We start from the raw sequence: 20,475 nt of genomic DNA, 5'->3' as shown, positions 1-20,475 counted from the left end.
CTCATCATCAGTGCCATTCCTCAGACCTGTAGAAAAAGAGGTCACCCAAATAAAGGCACTGACACCACAATTTGGGTAAGGATGTTGGTCACAGCTTTTATTGTTTGCTGAACATATATACAAATTCATAGATGCATGCTTAGTTGAGGAATCTTCCTTCTTTGCTAGATCCTCAGCTCAACCAACAGCAGATGTACATATCTGCAAGGCACAGAGCCATTATACTCCTTGGTGTTTATTGGCTGGAGGAACACAAGATGTGACAGCATGATCAACCCACAAGCTACCAAGGAAGATATCAGTGCCACCAAGTAACATGGTTCTGAACACCATGGAAAGTGCCGATGTAGTATGCCTTGTGGGGTCTTGGATGTATTCATTTGTAAATCTGTCAGATAGAAAGCTCATTGCTCCCTGTCCATTCTTCTGTGACACGCATCCATCAGCTAGGCTTCCTCTGGTTTCGGAATGTAGAATCACAATTTAAAAAAACACAAAACAAGAGGAAACAAGATTCTTGTAGTGGCCCAAAGTCTTTATATTGCTACGCTTGTGCCGCAGAACTTGCACATTGCCTTTCAAGCTATCACTCTTGCACTAATCACTGTTTAAAATTAAATACTGATTGAACATGCAAAAAGGAAAGTGTATAATATGATTAAGTCACACTCAATCTGTTTTTGAAGAAGAGGGTCATTAAATGCTTGCACCGTAACATAAGCAATTTGCAAAAGCTCTGGAAAGGGGTACAGAGTTATTACTAATTAGCCATCTGTACATTATAGTCCTATGAGCATAGACCTGTCTAGAAAAAATCTAACTAGCACTTTCCCTAGCTCTTCTCAGCCTGTGCCTTTGAATTTAGATGCCCTTTTAGAAACAAATTACAATGTCTTCTTGAATACAGAGACCTTTTCTTAGCAGGAGTTCGCTTCAGGGTATTTATAGGAGAAGTTTAGTGTCTCCTGTACTTTAAGGGCAACTGATGAAGGGGAGGGTATTTTGATATGAAGAGGTCCTATCAGTGTAGGTGCTGGAGGATGTCAAAATACATTCAATAATCAAGCTGAGATCTTAAATGTCAGTATTGGCTGTACAGTACAGAATGTTCCAGGAGAAAAAGAAAATAGTTGTGTGGACAAAAATCAGAATAACTAGGAAAAAATTTCCAGACCTGTAATTTGCGATACGGCTGTAGAACAGGATAACTTTTAAGGCCCAGCATAATAATACTTTTAGACACTTTAAGCTTGTGAAACATCCCACCTCTTTTAAATTATTGTCAAACAAACCTGAAAGCACACTATACACCAAAGTATTTTTCAGAACAAAAGTCAGCAGTCAATGTATTTATTTATTTTTGCTAAAAACCCTAATGTTTAAACTGAACAATGGTTTTTCAAGAGGGAGCTAAAGGTTGTTAAAACAGTATTATATATATTTTTTTAAACTGAAATCTATTGTATTCAGCTCCATAATGTGGATTTATACCAAGTCATACTTTTATGAGATGTGTAATACAAATATTTTATGGTTTTAGGTGTTGATATTTAACATATTTGGTGTCAATCAAGGCATCTTAAGACATCAGTACTGTCTGCCAGAATGCCTATACTGATAAACAGATATAATAATTCTAGCTGAGAATTTGATGAAACAAATAGTAGTTTATTGCTTATTTATGAAGATACCTGGTTGCCATTTTATTTATATATTATTTAATATATATATATTATATTTAGGAAGAAATGTGCAAAGCTTATACTTTAAATAAAAAATGTAAATAAAATTGTTGACGTCTCCAAAATAACTTTCAATAGCTAAGCAAGTGACATTCGCTTCAACATCAGTTTGCCAACAATGGAATCAAAGTCCAACGCCGGACCTTGTTCCCATTAACATTTATCAAATATTCCAATGGGAGCTGTTCTAGTTATTTTCAAAATGTTTAAGTTATAGGACATGCAAGGAGTTAACATGAACAGTAGAACATTTTAATGTAACAATATCAGTATGGTATAGAAAGTCAGGTGGCCCATGTCTGGAATTTTCTGGCGTCAATGTTTTAGCCTACAGAGAAGGCATAAGTTGCTGTTGAGAAAGGCACATTAATTATGATTTCATGGATTATAGTATTGATTCACCATGGGACAGACACTAATTAACCTTCTCTTGCAGTAATGCTCTGAGCTCGGGATTATGTAAGCAGTGTTGACATTCTAAAGGAGGGGAAAACTCTAATTTTAATGATTCAGCTGCCTTTATATTAGTATATTATCGGTTTACTATAAAGAAATAGGTATGTGTTGTTGTGGTAACGTATTTAGAATTTTGAAAAGATTGACCAAATATCACCTCAGCCAAGAAGGCCCTTTCAGTCCCGTACATATACAATCGTTTTAATACATTTACAATGCTAATGTAGGCATTTTACTAACACAAAAATAAATGCCATGTTTTTATCATGTTTTGGTATAACAAAGAACATTATTGTGTTGCCATTAGTCAACCGTCTGGATCAAGCATTAATCATTTGAGCGATTTGGACTTGATGAATTCCATTTATGAAGTCAGAGATGCTCATTAAATATCTGTTTATTTAGTGAAGATCCCACACGTGGGTCTTTGTCAGCTGTGCTTAACTGTTGGATTTATCCATAAAAACCCACGGCTCATATAATAATGTGTGGAGGAAAATTGGGACACGTTACTAAGCACTGTGGTTACATTTTAATCATCTTGTCATCTACTGCACATGTTAAGGCTGTTTGTTGTTTAACAAAACAAGATGTGTTTTCAGTAATACCGTAATATACATTTATGAGGCCAGTCCTTTCTTTTGTATGTAGGTACATATAATAAAAGAAAAAATATTATGTTCCCACATTTCGCATGCTTAGGTTTGAATCATTGCCCAGATGTGAACAGTATAGGTACAACGGGCAGTCTTTTTTGGATTTTAGGAGTCTGATTTCAGCATTTCCATCACCCCATATCTTAAACAAGGTTAAATAAAATCAATTATTTGATACGTAAGTTTATCTCTAACTTGAAATCTTTCTCATGTATAAAATACAGTTAGAGGGTTTTTATAAAAGTCACACAGGTACCCAGCTTAAAATAAAACCGAAGTTTGTAATGTCACTGAGCATTTCTTTTTGTACATAATAGAAGGTCCTACATAGCAACTTGCCATTGGCAATGGTAATGAAATAGTTCTAACAACAACCCATATAAAAACCTTGACAAAAACCCATTAATGTTGAAAAACATCATCAAAGCAGAATATAATTTTGTGGACCAAGCACCATATTTTATGGTCATGAGAATCTATTCACTTATCTTTAGACGTTGAAACAAGAGTAATATCAGTTCAGTATGAAACTTCAAGCGTTACAATACATGATTGCTGCCTGTTACTAATAGGTTAGCGTTGGGAACCATGACCTTATTGCTAGCATTGAAATATGACAATCGTCCCTGGCAATTGAAGAGCAACTACCGGTTGCCCACTGCTTCAGCTATTGCTCAATGTCTGGCCCTAATGTAACTTAAATTATGATTGCAGACAATTCATTTTATAGCTAATGCTATTGTATTTAGAGCATGAATTAAAACTAATCACTGGAGACAGGTAGAGAACTACTGAGCACAGATACTGATATCACCTTCCCCATTTATAGATATCAATAGGGAACTAGTAATGGGAACTTTTTACATAAAAAAAAATAACTGAGAGACCTAAAAGAACTAAATTTTAATGATAATAATAATAATAATGAAGCTAAAACATCAATATACTGTAGGTAGTGAATGACACCCTCAAAGGACCAGGGTCAATAAACGCTTAAAATGTATTAATACTAATCGCTAGCCCTACACAGTATTGAACATTGAGTCGCAAGTGAATATAGTGGGCAGTGGCATAACTAGGGTTGGTGTCACCCTGTGCGATGAGACATGGTGTCACTGACGTTGGTGGGCTGTCCCGATGACGTCGGGGGCGTTCCCGGTAACGGCAGCGGGAAACACCCCCATTTGAAGGAAAAAATGGGCGGGGAGCAGGGCGCGTGGTGTCACTCCCTGTAAGGTGCGGTCCGCACCCGGGTTGTGACGCCAGTGATAGTGGGGACTAGCTTCACTCATTGACTCCTTCTTAACCCCTTAACGACCTTGGGCGGTTCAGGACCGTCACGGAAAAACGGTCACTTAACGACCTTAGACGGTCAAAAAACCGTAAAAAATTAAATAAGCTTAGAAAGTGATCAATGTCGAGGCATTCAGTAACGCCGAGATCGGCATCGGGGGCCATGTCTGGCCCCTCCCCGGGGCGTCAACATCCGCCATTGTATGGCAGCGGACGCCCGTCTTAAAAGTGTTTAGGAGGCGATCAACGATCACCTCCTAAACTTAAATGGTGTCGCTGGAATGCCTCGATCAGGAGGCATCCAGCGACACCAAACACTTACCTCTGGATGGACTGTGACCGCTCCGGAGAGCTTCACCATCAGCAAGATGGCGGCTGCCCTGTAAAAAAAACAATCAAGTTTTAAAAGTTCGCTAGACGGTCTCCAGACCCTCTAGAGAACTCTGGCTCCACTTGCAGGTTGAATACAGGTACTGCATTCAACCATGCAAGTCAATGGAGCCCAGCTTTCTAATCACAATGTGATTAGTAAAATATTCAAAAAATAATAAAAAAAAAAAATGGAAAAAAAAATGTGCTAACATTTAAAAATAATTATGCAGTGATGTCACTAGAGGAACCATCCAGTACCAGCAAAATGTGTAAAAAAATATAAAAAAAGTAAAAAAAAAATAAATAAAAAAAAATTAAGTTTATTATTTTGAGCAAGTGCTAAAATTTCTTAAAAATCTCAACAAAGAGTTAAAATAAAAGTACTTCAAATACCCAAGGGGTGTCTAATATAAAAAAAATAATGGCTGATGGGGTAAATTGGAGTGGCCGACCTCAAAGATAGGGCATAGGTACAGACTGACCAAAATGGAGGAAAAAAGCGCACTTCCCAAATGTGGCATTTTAAATCTCAAATAACACGACAAACCCATGCATGTGTGGTATCACTGCACTCAGGAGATGTTCCTGAACACACATTGGGGTGTTGTTTGACAGTGACATATACCAGCACCTGTATATCTATAACTAAAGTACAATTTGTGTGAAAATTGTTTTTAAAAAAATGACTATTACAAAGTTTGACAAAGTGTGGTTGTATAACTGTTGCATGGAAAGGGTTAAAATAACAGCATTTGAAATACCCTGGGGTGTCTAGTTTTCAAAAATATATGGTTTGATGGGGTTAAATTGAGTTAACCGGCTTCAAAGATGTTCCAAAGAGGAGATGGAGGCAGACTGACCAGATTTGTTAAAAAAGGTTTGGAAATCATAAAACGCTGCTTGTACTTATTGCCCTATAACTTACAAAAAACAGCAAAAAAACATAAAAACATTGGGTATTTCTAAACTCAGGACAAGTAGTAGAATCTATTTAGCTAGTTTTTTTACTTTTTAATTTTTCAAATAAAAGTCATAAAATGTTTTTTTTTTTAATTTTTCACCATGTTTTTTTTATTTTTTTTATAGTAAATATCTGAAGAAAGCCCATCTTGTCCTGAAAAAAACAATATATAACTTATGTGGGTACACTAAATGGGTGAGGAGAAAATTACAGCTGAACACAAGCACCACAAAAGTATTAAAACAGCCTCGGTCCCACAGGGTACAAAAAGAAAAAATGAGCCCGGTCCTTAAGGGGTTAAGAAGCTATGGTCTGACTAAAAAAGAAAATCTATAATCGACAAATAAACCTAAATCCAAAGATCAAAATGCAAAAGCCAACGCACGTTTTGTCAAGGCAGTGAGAAGGAGCAGAGGGGGGGGCAGTGAGAAGGGGCAGAGGGGGGGCGCCAGAGGAGTAGTCCGCACAGGGCGCCAGAACACTTAAGGCCGGCTCTGAGGTCTAGCAATTAGTATGAATGGATTCTAATTGTTTATTGAGGGTCATTCGATAGCTATATTGATTTGATATTTTAACTTTAATTATTAAAATCTAGTTCTTTTAGCTCAGGTTTTACAGAACTACTGATGCAGCTGTGTGGGCTGCTATCAGAAGTTGTTTCAAAAGTCTATGGTCCACTAAGAATTAGAGAAGTGGGGACTTTATGAGTTTTTCATGGACTTCAGGTTACTGAAACATTATACAACTAGATCCATGTGCATACTATTAGTATTCATAGGACATTAAATAAAGGATAGAAAGAATGTTCCACAGGACTGAAACATTCACTCGGGATTATGAGGTTGAATGTGGGAATACATGGTACTAGTAGTTGGAAAGATGTTTATTCAGATCCTGGTGTATTTCACAAAGAGAAATATCAATGAATTTATAATTAATAAATTATGAACACGTAGCTTATGTTCTTTGATTTATTGCAAACTTCCTACAGCAAAGATGAATCATCAAAGAATAGCAGGAGTAACAAGCATCCTAAAACTCTTTATTTAAAGGATTTTAATTTGGTATGGATTTTTTTAGGACTGTTTGTATAAGTTAATTAACAATAGTTTTAAGTATAAACATGTGATTATATATTATATATTGATATGTACATGACTACAACCAGCTGTTGTGATCTGAAGAACCTGGCCCACCAACAGTTTTCTTTTTATTCTGATTTTATTATTATTATTTTATTATTTTGATGATGGGTAACATATTACAAAGCAGGGTGTCAGAATTATGGGAATTAGAATCCTTAGCTGCTTGTCTCCCATGAGCTCACCACTTGTAAAGATGTAGAACGATAGGCTGCAGATGCGCTGTTACAATTATCATAGCTTTAAATTGCACTGTTTGTTCCTAATTTGTGTATTTACTTATCTATAGCAAATCTGCCAACATACAAAGGGAGAGGTGGTTCTACCAATTTACAGATCTCTGGCCATACCTCACCTAGAGTATTGTGTATAGCAGGGGAGTAACTAGAAACCACAGGGCCCTGGTTCAAGGATTGCTCCGGGGGCCCCAACAGCTGGTCTTTGCCATCATTGCCTCCAAACAACTTGTCTGTACCCTCTTTGCCCCTTGCCCCCCTCCTTCCAACATACACTCTGGCACACATATGTAAACATACTTACACAAATTACACACAATTACTCATACTCACTAACACACATAATACATTCATTCTAACACACCCTCCATCTCTGCACTTACACATACATGCTCACACACAAACACCTACACATACACACAACTACACATCCATGCTCTCACACACAAGTACACATCCATGCTCTCTCACACACACACACAATTACACATCTATGCTCGTACACACACAATTACACATCTTTGCTCACACATCCACAATTACACATGCATGCTCACACCCACAATTACACATCCATATTCACACACACAATTACACATCCATGCTCACACACACACACACTTACACATCCAAGCTCAAACACATACATGTACACATTCATGCTCACATACATACATAAATAAAATAAACATACACATACATACATAAACACAATAAACTATTTTCGGTATGAGGAGACAGGAACAAGGGGTCACAGGGGTCGCACTGAGCCCCCTAGAGGCACAGGCCCCGTCACAGCTGCGACCGCTGTGACCCCTGTAGTTACGCTAGTGGTGTACAGAGGGATTGTGTATTTTGTGCAGAAGGATATTGACGTTGGAGAGAATTCAGAGGAGGGCTTCTAAAATGGTTAGCATCAATAAAAAGGCTAAGGGATCTCAACATGTATAGATTGGAGGAAAGAAGAGAGAAGGGGGTCTAAAAGAAACATTGAAAATACTTTAAGGGATTTAACAAAGTACAGAAAAAATATAATTTCAAAGGAGAAGAAAAAAGAGGGCATAGTCTAAAACTACAGTGTCAGAGGATTAGATGTAAGGAAGTTTTTTTTTTGCTGAGACGGTGGTAGAGAAACAAAGCAACCTGCCATCAGAAATCGTAGAAGCCAATACAGTGAAGGAATTTAAACGTGCATAAGGTACACATAAACCTATCCTGACTCTACGTGTTTTCGCAATGTCTTTGTTATTATTATTCCCCTCTTTCTTATTTACTATACAAATTATATATATATATATATATATATATATAACTTGCAAGAGATTGTACTCCTGTCAATGCATATGAAAAAAAAGAATAAGAAACTATAATAATACACAATTAAATTAGATTTAAATGTTCAGATTTTCTTAATTTGTCTGTGTTTTTAATAGGTGAACTGTACAGAGTCCATGGGAGAAAACAGCGATGTCCCAGACAGAGCAGTTTTGAAATCCTTGAAGACAACGAGGTAAGTACATTTTCACCCAATTTCTTGTTTTTACTGCATTAGCTTAGCACATTCTAAAATTGAATCCCTAGCTCCAGGGTTTTCAATTACAGAATAAGTTGGAATATAGGTAACAACACTATTATGTTGGTAGGAAAAATACTGAATTTTCTAAGTACTTGGGTAGAATTACATTGAAATTTATCAGCGAAGTAATGATTACCAAATGAGTCACGACAATCACAATTACGGCTCACAATTACCCCCTCCAAAAAGAGATACGTATAAGAATTAGAGTCACTAATTTAGAGTTTATGCTTTGCTACCTCGACAAAAGGAATTGGAATATGAGGAAAATATCATTGAATGTTTATTTTTACTCCAAATGTTTAGTTCTGGACTAAGCATTTTCATATGCTTTTGTATTTTTAGAGATTTTGTATCTGTACACAATAATCTACTAATCTCCCTGGTCCCTTCCCCGTCTAGCCTACCTTATCTACGGAGCATTGCAGGTTAACTGGAGCAGAAATGCGTAGATTTGCGCAACGAGTTAAAGGTTATAGGTGCGAGCGACTCTACTGGCCTCCTCTGGAATCAACCAATTGGTTAGTTGCCAGCAGGGGGCTCATCTGCCATTAGAGGAGCAGAGGAGCTACCTTCCCATACGGACCTTTAACTCTGCAACTTCATTGGTTGATGGCAGAGGAGCTCCCTGTCTGCACCTGATAGAGTTGCTTGTACAGACCTTTAAAATCCTGGCGCCAAAGCTGCTGCATACCGCGTTAACCCCGTATGAACCCCTTCTTAAAAAACGGCAAAAAGGGAAAGAACGCAAAGAATGTACAGGAATATTCGCCCAAATCGAACACAGGAACGGTCAAATATTAGTTGAATACGAAGATATTTTTCCCCACGAAGAAGAACATGAAGAGTTGGCCAGTGCCCAAGTCTAATATTGGTCTTTAGTAACTAGAATATTAGTTAACATGATGAGAAGCCATGAAATACAACAGCTAATGGTAGAAGAAACATAAGGGGTTCTTGAGCAAGAATGTTTACGGCTACCCCTTTAAATAAAAAATGTAAGATTTCTCAAGCAGTAGAAATTAAGTACTTCACTTAATCCTAATGCACTTCACCCAGACTAATACAGGAGTATAGCCATAACTTTTCAGTGCTGGTCCCCCGGAGGTCTCCTACTCATGTAGAGGAGATATGGTTAGTCTTGTGGGGGACAGAGCTAGACCAAAATGGTTATGAAAGAGGTGGAAGTAGGCTGGAGCCAAATACCATTTCTGTCTGAAGATTAAGTGTTGCTCATTAATTAGCTCTGATTCCCTAAATCACCGGACCAAACCCAGAGAGTCTCAAGTGGATATAGCTGAGCACTGTGATATTGACCATCTACAAGAGGGCCTTACTCTCGCAACTGAAAGTTGCATTGATTCCTGGTAACTATCCTAAATGTTCTATCTATGGTTATTATTGCCAGCCAACAAAATGTGAATCTATTACAATCTATTATAATCTAATGGAAGGTTTAGGTGAATGAGACAGAAGGAGAGGGACTGCTTTGTTGTGAGTTATTTGATTGTAGCAAGGCTAGTGTGAAGAAGTCAGTGGTGTGGCAATATTGAACGTGCAGAAGATGCATGGTTTCTTCAGAGTTCAGCTTGTATGCTTCTCTGAATAGGTGAATAGGAGAGATTAGGTACAGCAAGAGTAAAGTTATGGATACAAGGGTGGGAAGTGGTTGTAAAAGCAGAAAAGAAACGCATCATGTGAAGAATGAAGAAGGCTGTTAGGAGAGATAAAAAGGGAGATGCTTTGTAGAACAGTGTCAGGAGATTATATTTAATTCTGGAGGGTATGGGGAGTCAATAAAGGGAATTGCACAGTGAGGCAGTAGATGAAGAGGGATGTGAAAATAGATGATGATAGAGAGTGGTAGTGAGAGGATCAAGTGCCAGATTTATGATTTGAAAGAGAACAGAGATATGCTGCAGATGGCATGAGAATGAAGGGCTTGCAGGAGAAGCGTATGGACAATATGGCCAAAGGCTGCAAGATGGTCCAAAAGAATAAACAATGGGAAGTTCCATTTTGTTTAAGCTGTGAGGAAATAATTTTAATAGCATTTTTGTGTAGGCTGACTCATTATAGTGTTGTGGACAGAACCAGACTGTATGTTGTGCAGAGAATCAGAGGAAAGAAAATGGGTTAGATGATAGTAGGTTAAACATTCCAGTAGCTAAGAGGTCAGGATGTGGGCTCTAGGCAAAGCTACTTTAAATAAGAAAGATGGCAGCACGTTTGAAGGAGATGGATTAGGGTAGATGTAAGGACACTGGAAAAAGAAGGTTGCAGATATAATGGAATAGGCTCAAGTGGGTAGGTGGTGACAATGTAAGAACAAGAGGACATCAGAAACTTTGTTACGGGTGACTGGACTGAAGCAGATGATGGTGGTTTCTGGCAAGGAGAGGGATTGAGGTACTGCATAGGTAGAGTTGAGAGGATGCTATTCCTGAAGCTTTCTGTTTTATCTTTGAAATGGCTACCGATGCTATAAAATACATTGCTTAGTTCAAACTTCACTGGAATTACGTTGCATTTTGCGGGTCTCAAAAATGCTCTTTGCTTATCTCTTTTCCTCCAGGAGAGTAATTGTAAAACTCATGTCCTTGCTCTTGTGCTGCATGGTGGTAGCATACTAGACACAGGAGGAGGGGACCAAAACAGCAAGGTGGCCGATGTCAACACATTTAGCTCTGTGTTTGAGAAGGTGACCAGAGCTCATTTTCCAGCCGCTTTGGGTCACATACTTGTAAAGCTCGTCCAGTGCCCTGCTATATGCTCTGAAGCTTTCTCATTGGTTTACAAGTAAGTGTTTTTTTCAGAATTTTCATTCATGGTCTTGATGTTTAAACATATACAGTTCATTGGAATGTAGGTTTTAGTGGGTTTAAATTACCACAGCCTAAGGGTTTAATTTATCAAGGCTGAATCTCTCATGACACACTTTTTAGCAACATTTTTCTAACATATTACTCCTAGATGGCCTTTTCCAGCCAAATATGCTTGTTATTAACATAAGCCACATTTTCAAAGGTTTTCTTGAGGGATAAATTAGAACACTACTCTATGTGCATGTTGTATCTTAGATGATTGACAGAGACCACTGGGTCCAAACATTGCCTGATTGCACTTGATGATACAATAAAGGGTCCAAACTCTTGAGCTTGAGGTAATGCAGAAAATTTTTTCCACTAACTCCTCCGTCTGGATAATAGTCATGGGCAACAACTTATGAACTGTCCTTTGTGAAGTCTTGTCTTACATTATGTAGTGAAATACACCCATATCCACAATATATACTAGTTTTACGCTGATCAGTCACTTAATATGATTTAAAAGATTATAATGAGTTGCACATGCTAATATAACTCAGCATGAAATTTGTGATTACAAGTGCAATAGTATCATTAGGCACTTGCTTGCAGCTATTTTATTAACTCTTTCCTTACCAAGGCTTTTTGTAGTGTAGTCCCCCCTCATCTTTTCCATATGTTTTTCCATGTACCCACACACTTTATGCATCCTTTTTTCAGAATAAATTGATTTGAAACCATAATTTTATTTTTATTTGAAACCATAAAAACATACAAGAAATAATAATTGTGAGTGCTAGTATGTAACAAATCTATAATAAAATTAAGAAATTCTGCGTAGACTTTTTCCTACACAGTAGGTGCCACTGATGAACAATGAACCATCCCCTGATGGATAGAGATCCCTTATGTATGCCAGTGATGCCACAATGACATCACTGAGCACACTTTTTTTTCATTTTAATTATATTTCATCAAAAAAAATAATGAAATATATATTTTTTTTACTTTTTTGCTTTGTTGGAAGAGGGAAAAATGTTGTTTCTCTTTCTCTTCCCTCCGATCTCCCTTGCACTGATCACAGTGCGATCAGCAAGCAGGGGTCCATATACTTGCATTGCTCATTGCAATCCGTGCAATCAGCCAGCAATCGGAGAACCTAGCAGGATCTAGACAGACCCTGCTGAGTCTCTCCTGTCCTTCAGTAACCATGCAGTGGGTGTTAGCAGTGACGCCTACCGGAAGGGAATGCCTGATGAGGCGATTGGGCGTTCCGTATAAATTGGTGTACCAGTGTTCGCTCCCGAGAGCTGATACACACAATCAGTCGGCAGAAAGCCAGCAATACTTCTTGTCAATAGACAGCCTGATCTCCTTTTGCAGCCACAGGGAGATGTCCCTACTGCTGCGAAAAACTGCAGGACGTACAGGTATGTCCTAAAGATAATCTTGCCACAACTTTTGTGGACGTACCTGTACTTCCATAGGAAAAGGAAAGGGTTAAACTCATGACACAAATGTAACCACGAAAAAGCCTTCTAGACTATTGGCCAGGATTTGCAGTGTTACTGCATCCCGTGACTTTTGGAAGTGGGTTACTATGGATACAAAGCCACATTTTTGGCCATACTCGGTTTTCAATGATTACAGGGAGGTATAATCATCGTATTTATGATTTCCAAGACAATACACTTAAAAGTCCAGTCGTACGCATCTAATTGTAGAACAAAACACAATTCCATTAATCTGCAAGCTTCATGCTCTGTGATGTGCCCCTTAAAGAACATGCAGTACTGTAATTAAATGAGTAACAGCTTTGTTCTTTTACATGACTTCAATTGATCTGCTCCTTGGCTTGATCTGTTTTCAACAAAGTAAGGAATCATTTGAATACCTGGGAATATCCTGAGGCTGGTACCCTGTGGCTCTTCTTTTCCTGCTACTTATGAAGGGGGGACAGGAGGACAGTCCATGGACACTTTCTCAACACCTCGAGTTAAAATGTTGTCAGGAAGCTTTATGATGTTATTTCCCAGAGTCTCCATAACAAACCTGGGAACTTCCCCAAGTTGATAAATGGGGGTGGGGGTTCATTTGCAAAAGGTCAAGTTGACTCTTATTTTCAAAGGTTTAAGGATGTTGACTTTTTAGGATGGACTCAATCTAACCTAGAAACCTTAATGAGGTTCCTCAAAACCCTGGACCCTGATTAGTTTAGAGCATTGCAAGCAGCTTTCTTTTATAGCTACAATATGGAGATGTGCCTATAATTTCCTTCAAGTTTTCCCCAAGCTCAGTTCAAATTGAAATCTCTGGAGAGTCATGGTGTATAGTAAATTTCTGAAAACTCCTCCACCATAAAGCATGTTAACTTTCATTTTGGTTTTGTTTTTTAACAAAGTGGGGTCTTTTTTCTTTATCTTTTGCTATAGTAACACTATTTTGCAATACATTTGTGGTCCGAGAATGAATGCAAATTTTTGCAGTGTGCAAAATAACTAATTCTCTCAATTAATAATCATGACTCTATGATCTATAGACGAATCCAAGCAAATTTGCAATAGTAAACTCAAATTAATTGGAAAAACTGTCCAGCTCATATTCACACATGTCCACTCATACTAATGAAACACTTAATTTTGTCAAAACTAGACCAATATTGTTCAAAACTCTTTTTTTATTTGATACTAATAATAATATAGCTTGGTGGCAGTTTCCCTTTAAAGCTTTAAAACAATCCCTCTTAATCAAAATGCTAGATTGCCTGTCAAACGTCCATGTAGATTATAAATTTAAAGCACACATCAATGCTATGTCAATTCTATTTTTAATGAAAATAAACGCATTTAAATTTAAAAATATGCAGTTTTGTAAATGGTAAAGTGATTACTATAACTCTGCTGATACGTAGTGGCTCATTCATAATAATATTCAACCCTCTGAGGTTAAAATCACTGGAAATAACTGTATTTCACCTTTGTGGCAGTGTCTGGTTTATATTAATACCATGCATGGGTAACCCAATAAATGAAGCCACTGAGGCATTCTTTATTAAAGGTGTAAAGTGGGATATCAATTTGATTTGATAAGCTCAAGACTTCTTGCTTTCCGTGATCACTCTAGGGACAGTGGTTGCGTGTGCCCTAAAGAAGGATTTAATATTTGGCAGTCACTCAACCTTAATATATTACACTATGCATGCAACAGGAAAAAAATATTCATGGACAAGTAGGATTTTTGCAGAAGAATATTCCATAGGTTGATTTTTTTTATAAGGTTGCCATATTGGAATAAATTGTTTTCTACAGACTGGTGCATGCCATAATGTAGAATTTTTGTTGAAATTAAACTGCTGAGGTGCTTTTACTCCAGATATGACATCTCTACAGGGGCTTCTTGTTTTAACATATTTAACAAGCCGTATTTCTGAATATTGAGCATTTATATTATCCAACACTTGCTCAGATTAACTGTCCACAGCAATCTGCATCCGTGTATGGGCTTTGAAAAAATGAGTCCTGTTCAGGTCATTTGCTTTCCTTTCAGAAAACATTAATTGCACTCTCTGCCATGGCACGTAAATAAACTTTACCAGGTCTGTCAAGCGCAAAGACATTAAAGAAGATTTTATTGGCAATATGGTATCAGCGTCTGTTGTTGTGCCACACCAAAGTGCTCCCTCCAAAATTATTCATAAGGCAACATTTTATGTAATTAGCCCCTTTATGACATTAGACTGTATTATTACATCATATTGAAAATGGTCTAGATGACCATAAGAACTTAATAATGCGGCTTTTGATACTTGGTGGGAATGTTACCCTGCTAGCACATAGGTGATCAAGTCTATACCTACTTAATAATGCTGATCAGGAAATGTAGCCCTTCTTGCTCATTCTGTCATCAGCTGCAGTGAAGATCGAAGCGAAAACCCTCGCTCTTTAAAACATATTAAAAAAAAAAAATTTAAATGCTAAAAAATATAAAAAAATAAAACAAAAATAATAATAAATAATTAAATGGACCCCAGTGATGTCACCACGACATCATAAGAGCTGCCATCTGATTCCAAGAAAAATATTCCTTATAATTGACTACATAACTATATTGGCAGGAAAACCTTTATTATATGGGATTACAGTATATTAATATTTTTCATTAACTAATTCATATTTAATCAGCAGTGACAATTAAGGACTAACACTAATCATTTCAAAAACCTAATTAAGAAGGAAGGGTTATATGTAATCTGAAAGTGCCCCCCCCCCCTCAGCCTTAAAATGATTTGATTCAAGTTTTCTTATTCTTCTTTTCCAGGAAATATAGTGGCTTCTTTCACATTGATAATATTATTTGTGTAGCTGTCTATAAGCTGAGCAGGGAACAAGCCATACTCATCCCAACCTCACAACTTAAGATCTGCTGCTAATGTCTTGGATATATATTTACCTTCTAGCTTCTTTCAGTGGTTCACAAATATACTCTGGGGGGATGGTAAGTAGATATATGAGCTTATGATTGACAATACATTGACAGTAATTTGTATAGTAGATGCCGTCCCAAGCTATTCATGTCAGTGATATTGTCTAACAAGTTTGGGAGGATGCTGGTACACAAAGTGCCATACTGTTACTTATAGACATGCATGTAAATCAAGCAGGGTCCTCAATAACTACATATGTTCTCTTCTACCAGGTCTGGTTTCTGAGATTATATTTAAAAGCAATACCCATGACAGATAAATTATTAGATTCTTGGATTTTTCTACAGCGTTACACCAGCTTCTGCCTTCTTAGTAGGAAGAAAAGGAGATTGTATGGTGTCATAGTCCAATAGGAGTCAAAATGCAGCTGTCACACTGCACATTCATTTTTATTTTATGCTGACAGAGAATTAGAAGTGTTGGAGACCTGCAATTCTTGGAGAGCTACCTGTTGTCTACCTGTATGTTAACCTTTCTGACAGATACGGTTGCAGTCCAAAAAAACATGTACTTGTAAGAAGAGACTGAAACCCTTCACTAATGATGGGTTCCAAGGATTGACGTTGAAAATTAGTGTTCTTCGAGTAGGACTGGTCACTATAAGAGAAACATGACTTCTCTTTTATGTTTTTTAATGGGTAGTAGAAGTATTATTAAACACTCATCTACAGACACCAGACAAGACAGAAGGCTTGTTTTTCCCTCAGAAATCTCATGGTGCTTCCACAACCACAAGGGATTCTGGGTAGGTGCATGCAAATAAGGTTAACAATTATCACCTTTTTTTAATGAACTATTTATGGAAGGCTTCTGTCCTTTCTAAGATCCCCTGGCTCTGGGACTGGATATTTACTAAATGGTGAATTTTAGCACCAAGATGACCGTAACCCAGAGTTTTAGCCTCAATTTAATTTAGAAAGTTTACAATTCTTAGACAGCTTATAGTTAGGTCATTGAGTAGTAGAACACATGACTACTTATTATACCTCATGGTGCCAGTGCAATAAAATCCTACTATGCCGCACATATAACTCATATTAATCCCACTTCATTGGATCTTTCATTTTTCATTTACATTGTGACTGAAATTTTAATTATCTTGGAACAAAATTATGTTTTTAAACATTGCTTCAGTGAACTTGGGATGTAATGAGTACGTAGGCCTTGTTCATTGCCTATAAAGACATTTTGCAGAATATCATCAAAGCAACCCTAAATGTTTAACAGCCTGTGATCTGGGAACCATTAACCCCAATCACACGCAGCATGATTGTGAGATGCCTTGTCGAAGAGAATAAGCAAATTAGTTCTCTTTGTTTGAACAAATATCTACATATATTTTCTAGTTCAATTGTGCTGTTAATTTGGTATGTACAAGCAACTATGCTATTTTTCTGGTCCTATTTTTTTTTAATCATTATAGTAGACTTACACTACTGCCGATGGGTTGATTGAATTTTTTTCTGTTTCAGCTTGGGTATTCACAAATGTGTAGTTTGTAGGTTTTGCTCATAACATGCAGCAATTTTCTACTGGTGCACCATTTACTGTTAACATTAGCATATGTACCAATGGTTATAGTAACATATTAATTGTACTTAATGGAAAAGTACAACAGATGCACATTGTGTGGAATCCATGGACAAGAAAGCTGGGAAGCCCCTGGTATACACATGATATACTTTCCATCTCTTTTGCACTTTTTAGTGTTTATTGCAGTCTCCAAACACCTCCAAATGTTGCTTTTTATTTGTTATCATGGATGCCACAGGAATTGCTCATCACTGGAACTAAACACTACTTATTATTTAAATGATAAGCAGAGAAGCGCATAATGGAGAAAGACAGTAAGTGCTTTAGGAGGACATATGGAATGAATCAATCTACTTTATTAATAATTACAGTACTCTAGGAGAAAACAAGCATATGACCAACAAGGTTTAGGATGGAAACCATACTCAATGAGCTCGATTCAGAAAGGGGGAAAATTTTACAGCTTGCGATGTGATGACCTGTCTACTTTAAAATTCTCAGGCATAGAAACTATGACTGCTAAAAATCCTAGTTAACGCTAATGTAAACGTCTACTCTTTAGAGAAAAAAACACAAATTTTCAGACAGTTCTGAACTAAATTCTCCATTAAAAATAAAACCTAACACTTGCACAGAGGGGTCTAAATAAATGGTAAGATAACGGACATGTATAAGAATGGTCTACATAAAGAAAAGAGTGGGCAATACTTGGTTTGTAAATCTCCCATAGGAAGGCCATGCCTAAAGTAACTCAGGAAGGGAAATAACATCACAGAAGCCCACGGATATTAGTCCAATTTCTGCAGGTACTTTATTCTAAATCCACATGGAGTGTATAAGTGTGCATCATAGAGACAAGTAGAATACCATGACGTGTTTCTTACCTCTATGATTAGTCATAACCTGTCAAGCTATTCTACATGTCTTTTTGCTGCACGCTTATACAATCCATGTGGATTTAGAATAAAGTACCTACAGAAATTGGACTAATATCGGTGAGCTTTTGTGATTTTCCTCTATAAATGGTAAAAAAATAACCCTTTTATTGCCAGATACAATTTAACATTTCCCATAATTACAATATGATATAGAATAATATAGTGCATATGATATAATGTAATAATTACTACTAACATAATAAATCACATTTATTTACCACTCAGATTCTGCTGGGTTCCATAAATCAAGGGGGTCTGCAACATTTTGGATGGTTATTTTAGCTTAATTGAACCTTATTAAAATTCAGTTACTTTTGAACTGCTCAGATGTTTGCATTGACCTGATTTGCTAAACAATGAAGTTGAAAATACATGCATTGTGAAGAGATACAAGTAACCTGTGATTAAGTACGTGTGATTGAATGATTAATGCATGCCACTTGACTATCTACAGTATGTCCTATCTGACTAGTAACTGACTCACAATGGAAACACATACATGGAATGAGTTAAACTAAGAACACGGCGTGATTATAGCAAGCTGGCTAAACATCGGCTTACAAACCAAACTGATTTCATACAAAGCAATGCTGAAGCAATGTATATATATATATATATATATGCAATTGTGTGAGTTAATAAATGTGGTGCTCAACTGGGTAATCAAAGTGCCCATGTACAGTACTGTATGTAGATCTTCACCGGGTAGATAATACTTTCACATTTTGCAGTCATACTGTTAGAACTGTTCATTTATTTGAAGCTGATTACACTTTTCCAAAATACTGTGTAATCATTTTAAACACCATACAGACCAGTATAATAGTATTTATAGATTAAATTAAGCAATCACACCTTATTTGTATATATACGGTAATTATAATTACAGAGGCCATCTTTCTGTTCTAATGCCCTACACAGAGCCGGCCTTAAGGGTTCTGGCGCCCTGTGCGGACTACTCCTCTGGCGCCCCCTTCTAACTACCCCCCCATGTGCCCCTTCTCACTATCCCCCCCTCTGCCCCTTCTCACTACCCCCCTCTGCCCCTTCTCACTACCCCCCTCCTCTGCCCCTTCTCACTATCCCCCCCTCTGCCCCTTCTCACTATCCTCCCCTGCCCCTTCTAACTATCTACTCCCTCTCCCTACTTATACTCACTTACTGTGAGGTTCATCTTACCAGGAGGAATCCGGAATGCAGGAATGGAACACACTTGCTCAGAACAGAACACGCACAAGGGGCCTGGTGAGGGTAACAGGGCGGTGTAGCTGTAAGCATGGGTGGTCAGAAGGAAGCCGTTTAGTAGACCAGGGTCGGGATGCCAGAGGTACACAGGAACCGTTGAGATAGCCGGGGTCAGGAAGCCAGAGGTACACGTAGTCGGTATGGATAGCGAGAGTCAGTGTCAGGACCCTACTGGTCGTCGGCGGGGGCTCTCGCCCGGCGGCGACACCGCCGGGCGCCCGCGTCCTCGGCCATGTGTCCGTCGGGTCCCAACCCGTCGGCGACGGAGGTCCTCACCCGGCGGAGTCCCCGCCGAGCAGCTACATCCTCGGCAGCACGGCACTGCATCTCCGTGCCGCGGGCCGCGTCCCCGGTCTCCTTTGCGACGGCAGCCGCATGCGACAGACGCCAGGACTAGCAGTATGGCGGGGGGGCGGGTCCTGCGGTCCCAGACCGCTGCTGGCAGCCAGGGGGGGCGTGTCCTGCAGTCCCACACCTCTACTGACAGCCAGGGGAGGCGTGTCCTGCGGTCTAACCGCAGAGGGGAGGGATTAGGGTCTAATTGACAGCCACAGAGAGAGGAGGGGTTAGAGGAGGAGTAACAATTAGGCGGGCTATTTAAACCTGCAACCCTGTACCTTCAGTACTTGGTTGTTCAAGTTCCCTACCGGATTCCTATACCCTGTTGCTGTTTCTGCTCTATTTGGATTATACGGACTTTTGACCCTCGGCTGGATTTCTGGACTTTGTTTTTGGATTACCCTTGTTGTACTGCGAACCTTCTGATTTGATTACATGGACTTTTGACCCTTGGCTATATTCTGGACTTTGTGTGTTGGATTACCCTTTACTTCACTCCCTTGCACCCGGTGTCTCTCTGCGCTGCGCTCCGATCCCAACTCAGCCTTGACAGTCAGGATGCCAGAGGTACACGAAGTCGTAGGGAGAGCCGGGGTCAGGATGCCAGAAGTACACGGGAACCGTTAAGCAGACCAGGGTCGGATACCGGATAAACGAGAAAGCAACTAGGAATACTGGAGGGGCTCACGAGATACA

At 38.4% G+C, this 20,475-nt stretch overlaps 1 protein-coding gene across 1 annotated transcript in view; it reads left to right on the top strand.

Annotated features, from left to right (window-relative positions):
- The window catches only part of LOC149289670 (membrane-associated phosphatidylinositol transfer protein 3-like), an 87,344-nt gene that overhangs the window by 38,458 nt on the left and 28,411 nt on the right, over nt 1-20,475 (top strand). Inside the window, 3 exon segments of the mRNA XM_089490217.1 lie at nt 8,292-8,368; nt 9,948-9,965; nt 11,013-11,233. Of these exon segments, the coding sequence (XP_089346343.1) occupies nt 8,292-8,368; nt 9,948-9,965; nt 11,013-11,233 (316 nt within the window).

Source organism: Sceloporus occidentalis, unplaced genomic scaffold (assembly GCF_023333645.1).
Source record: "Sceloporus occidentalis isolate IW3139 unplaced genomic scaffold, rSceOcc1.0.p SCAF_43, whole genome shotgun sequence".
In the NCBI taxonomy this organism is placed as follows: Eukaryota; Metazoa; Chordata; class Lepidosauria; order Squamata; family Phrynosomatidae; genus Sceloporus; species Sceloporus occidentalis.
This window is presented reverse-complemented; position numbering and strand designations above follow the sequence as displayed.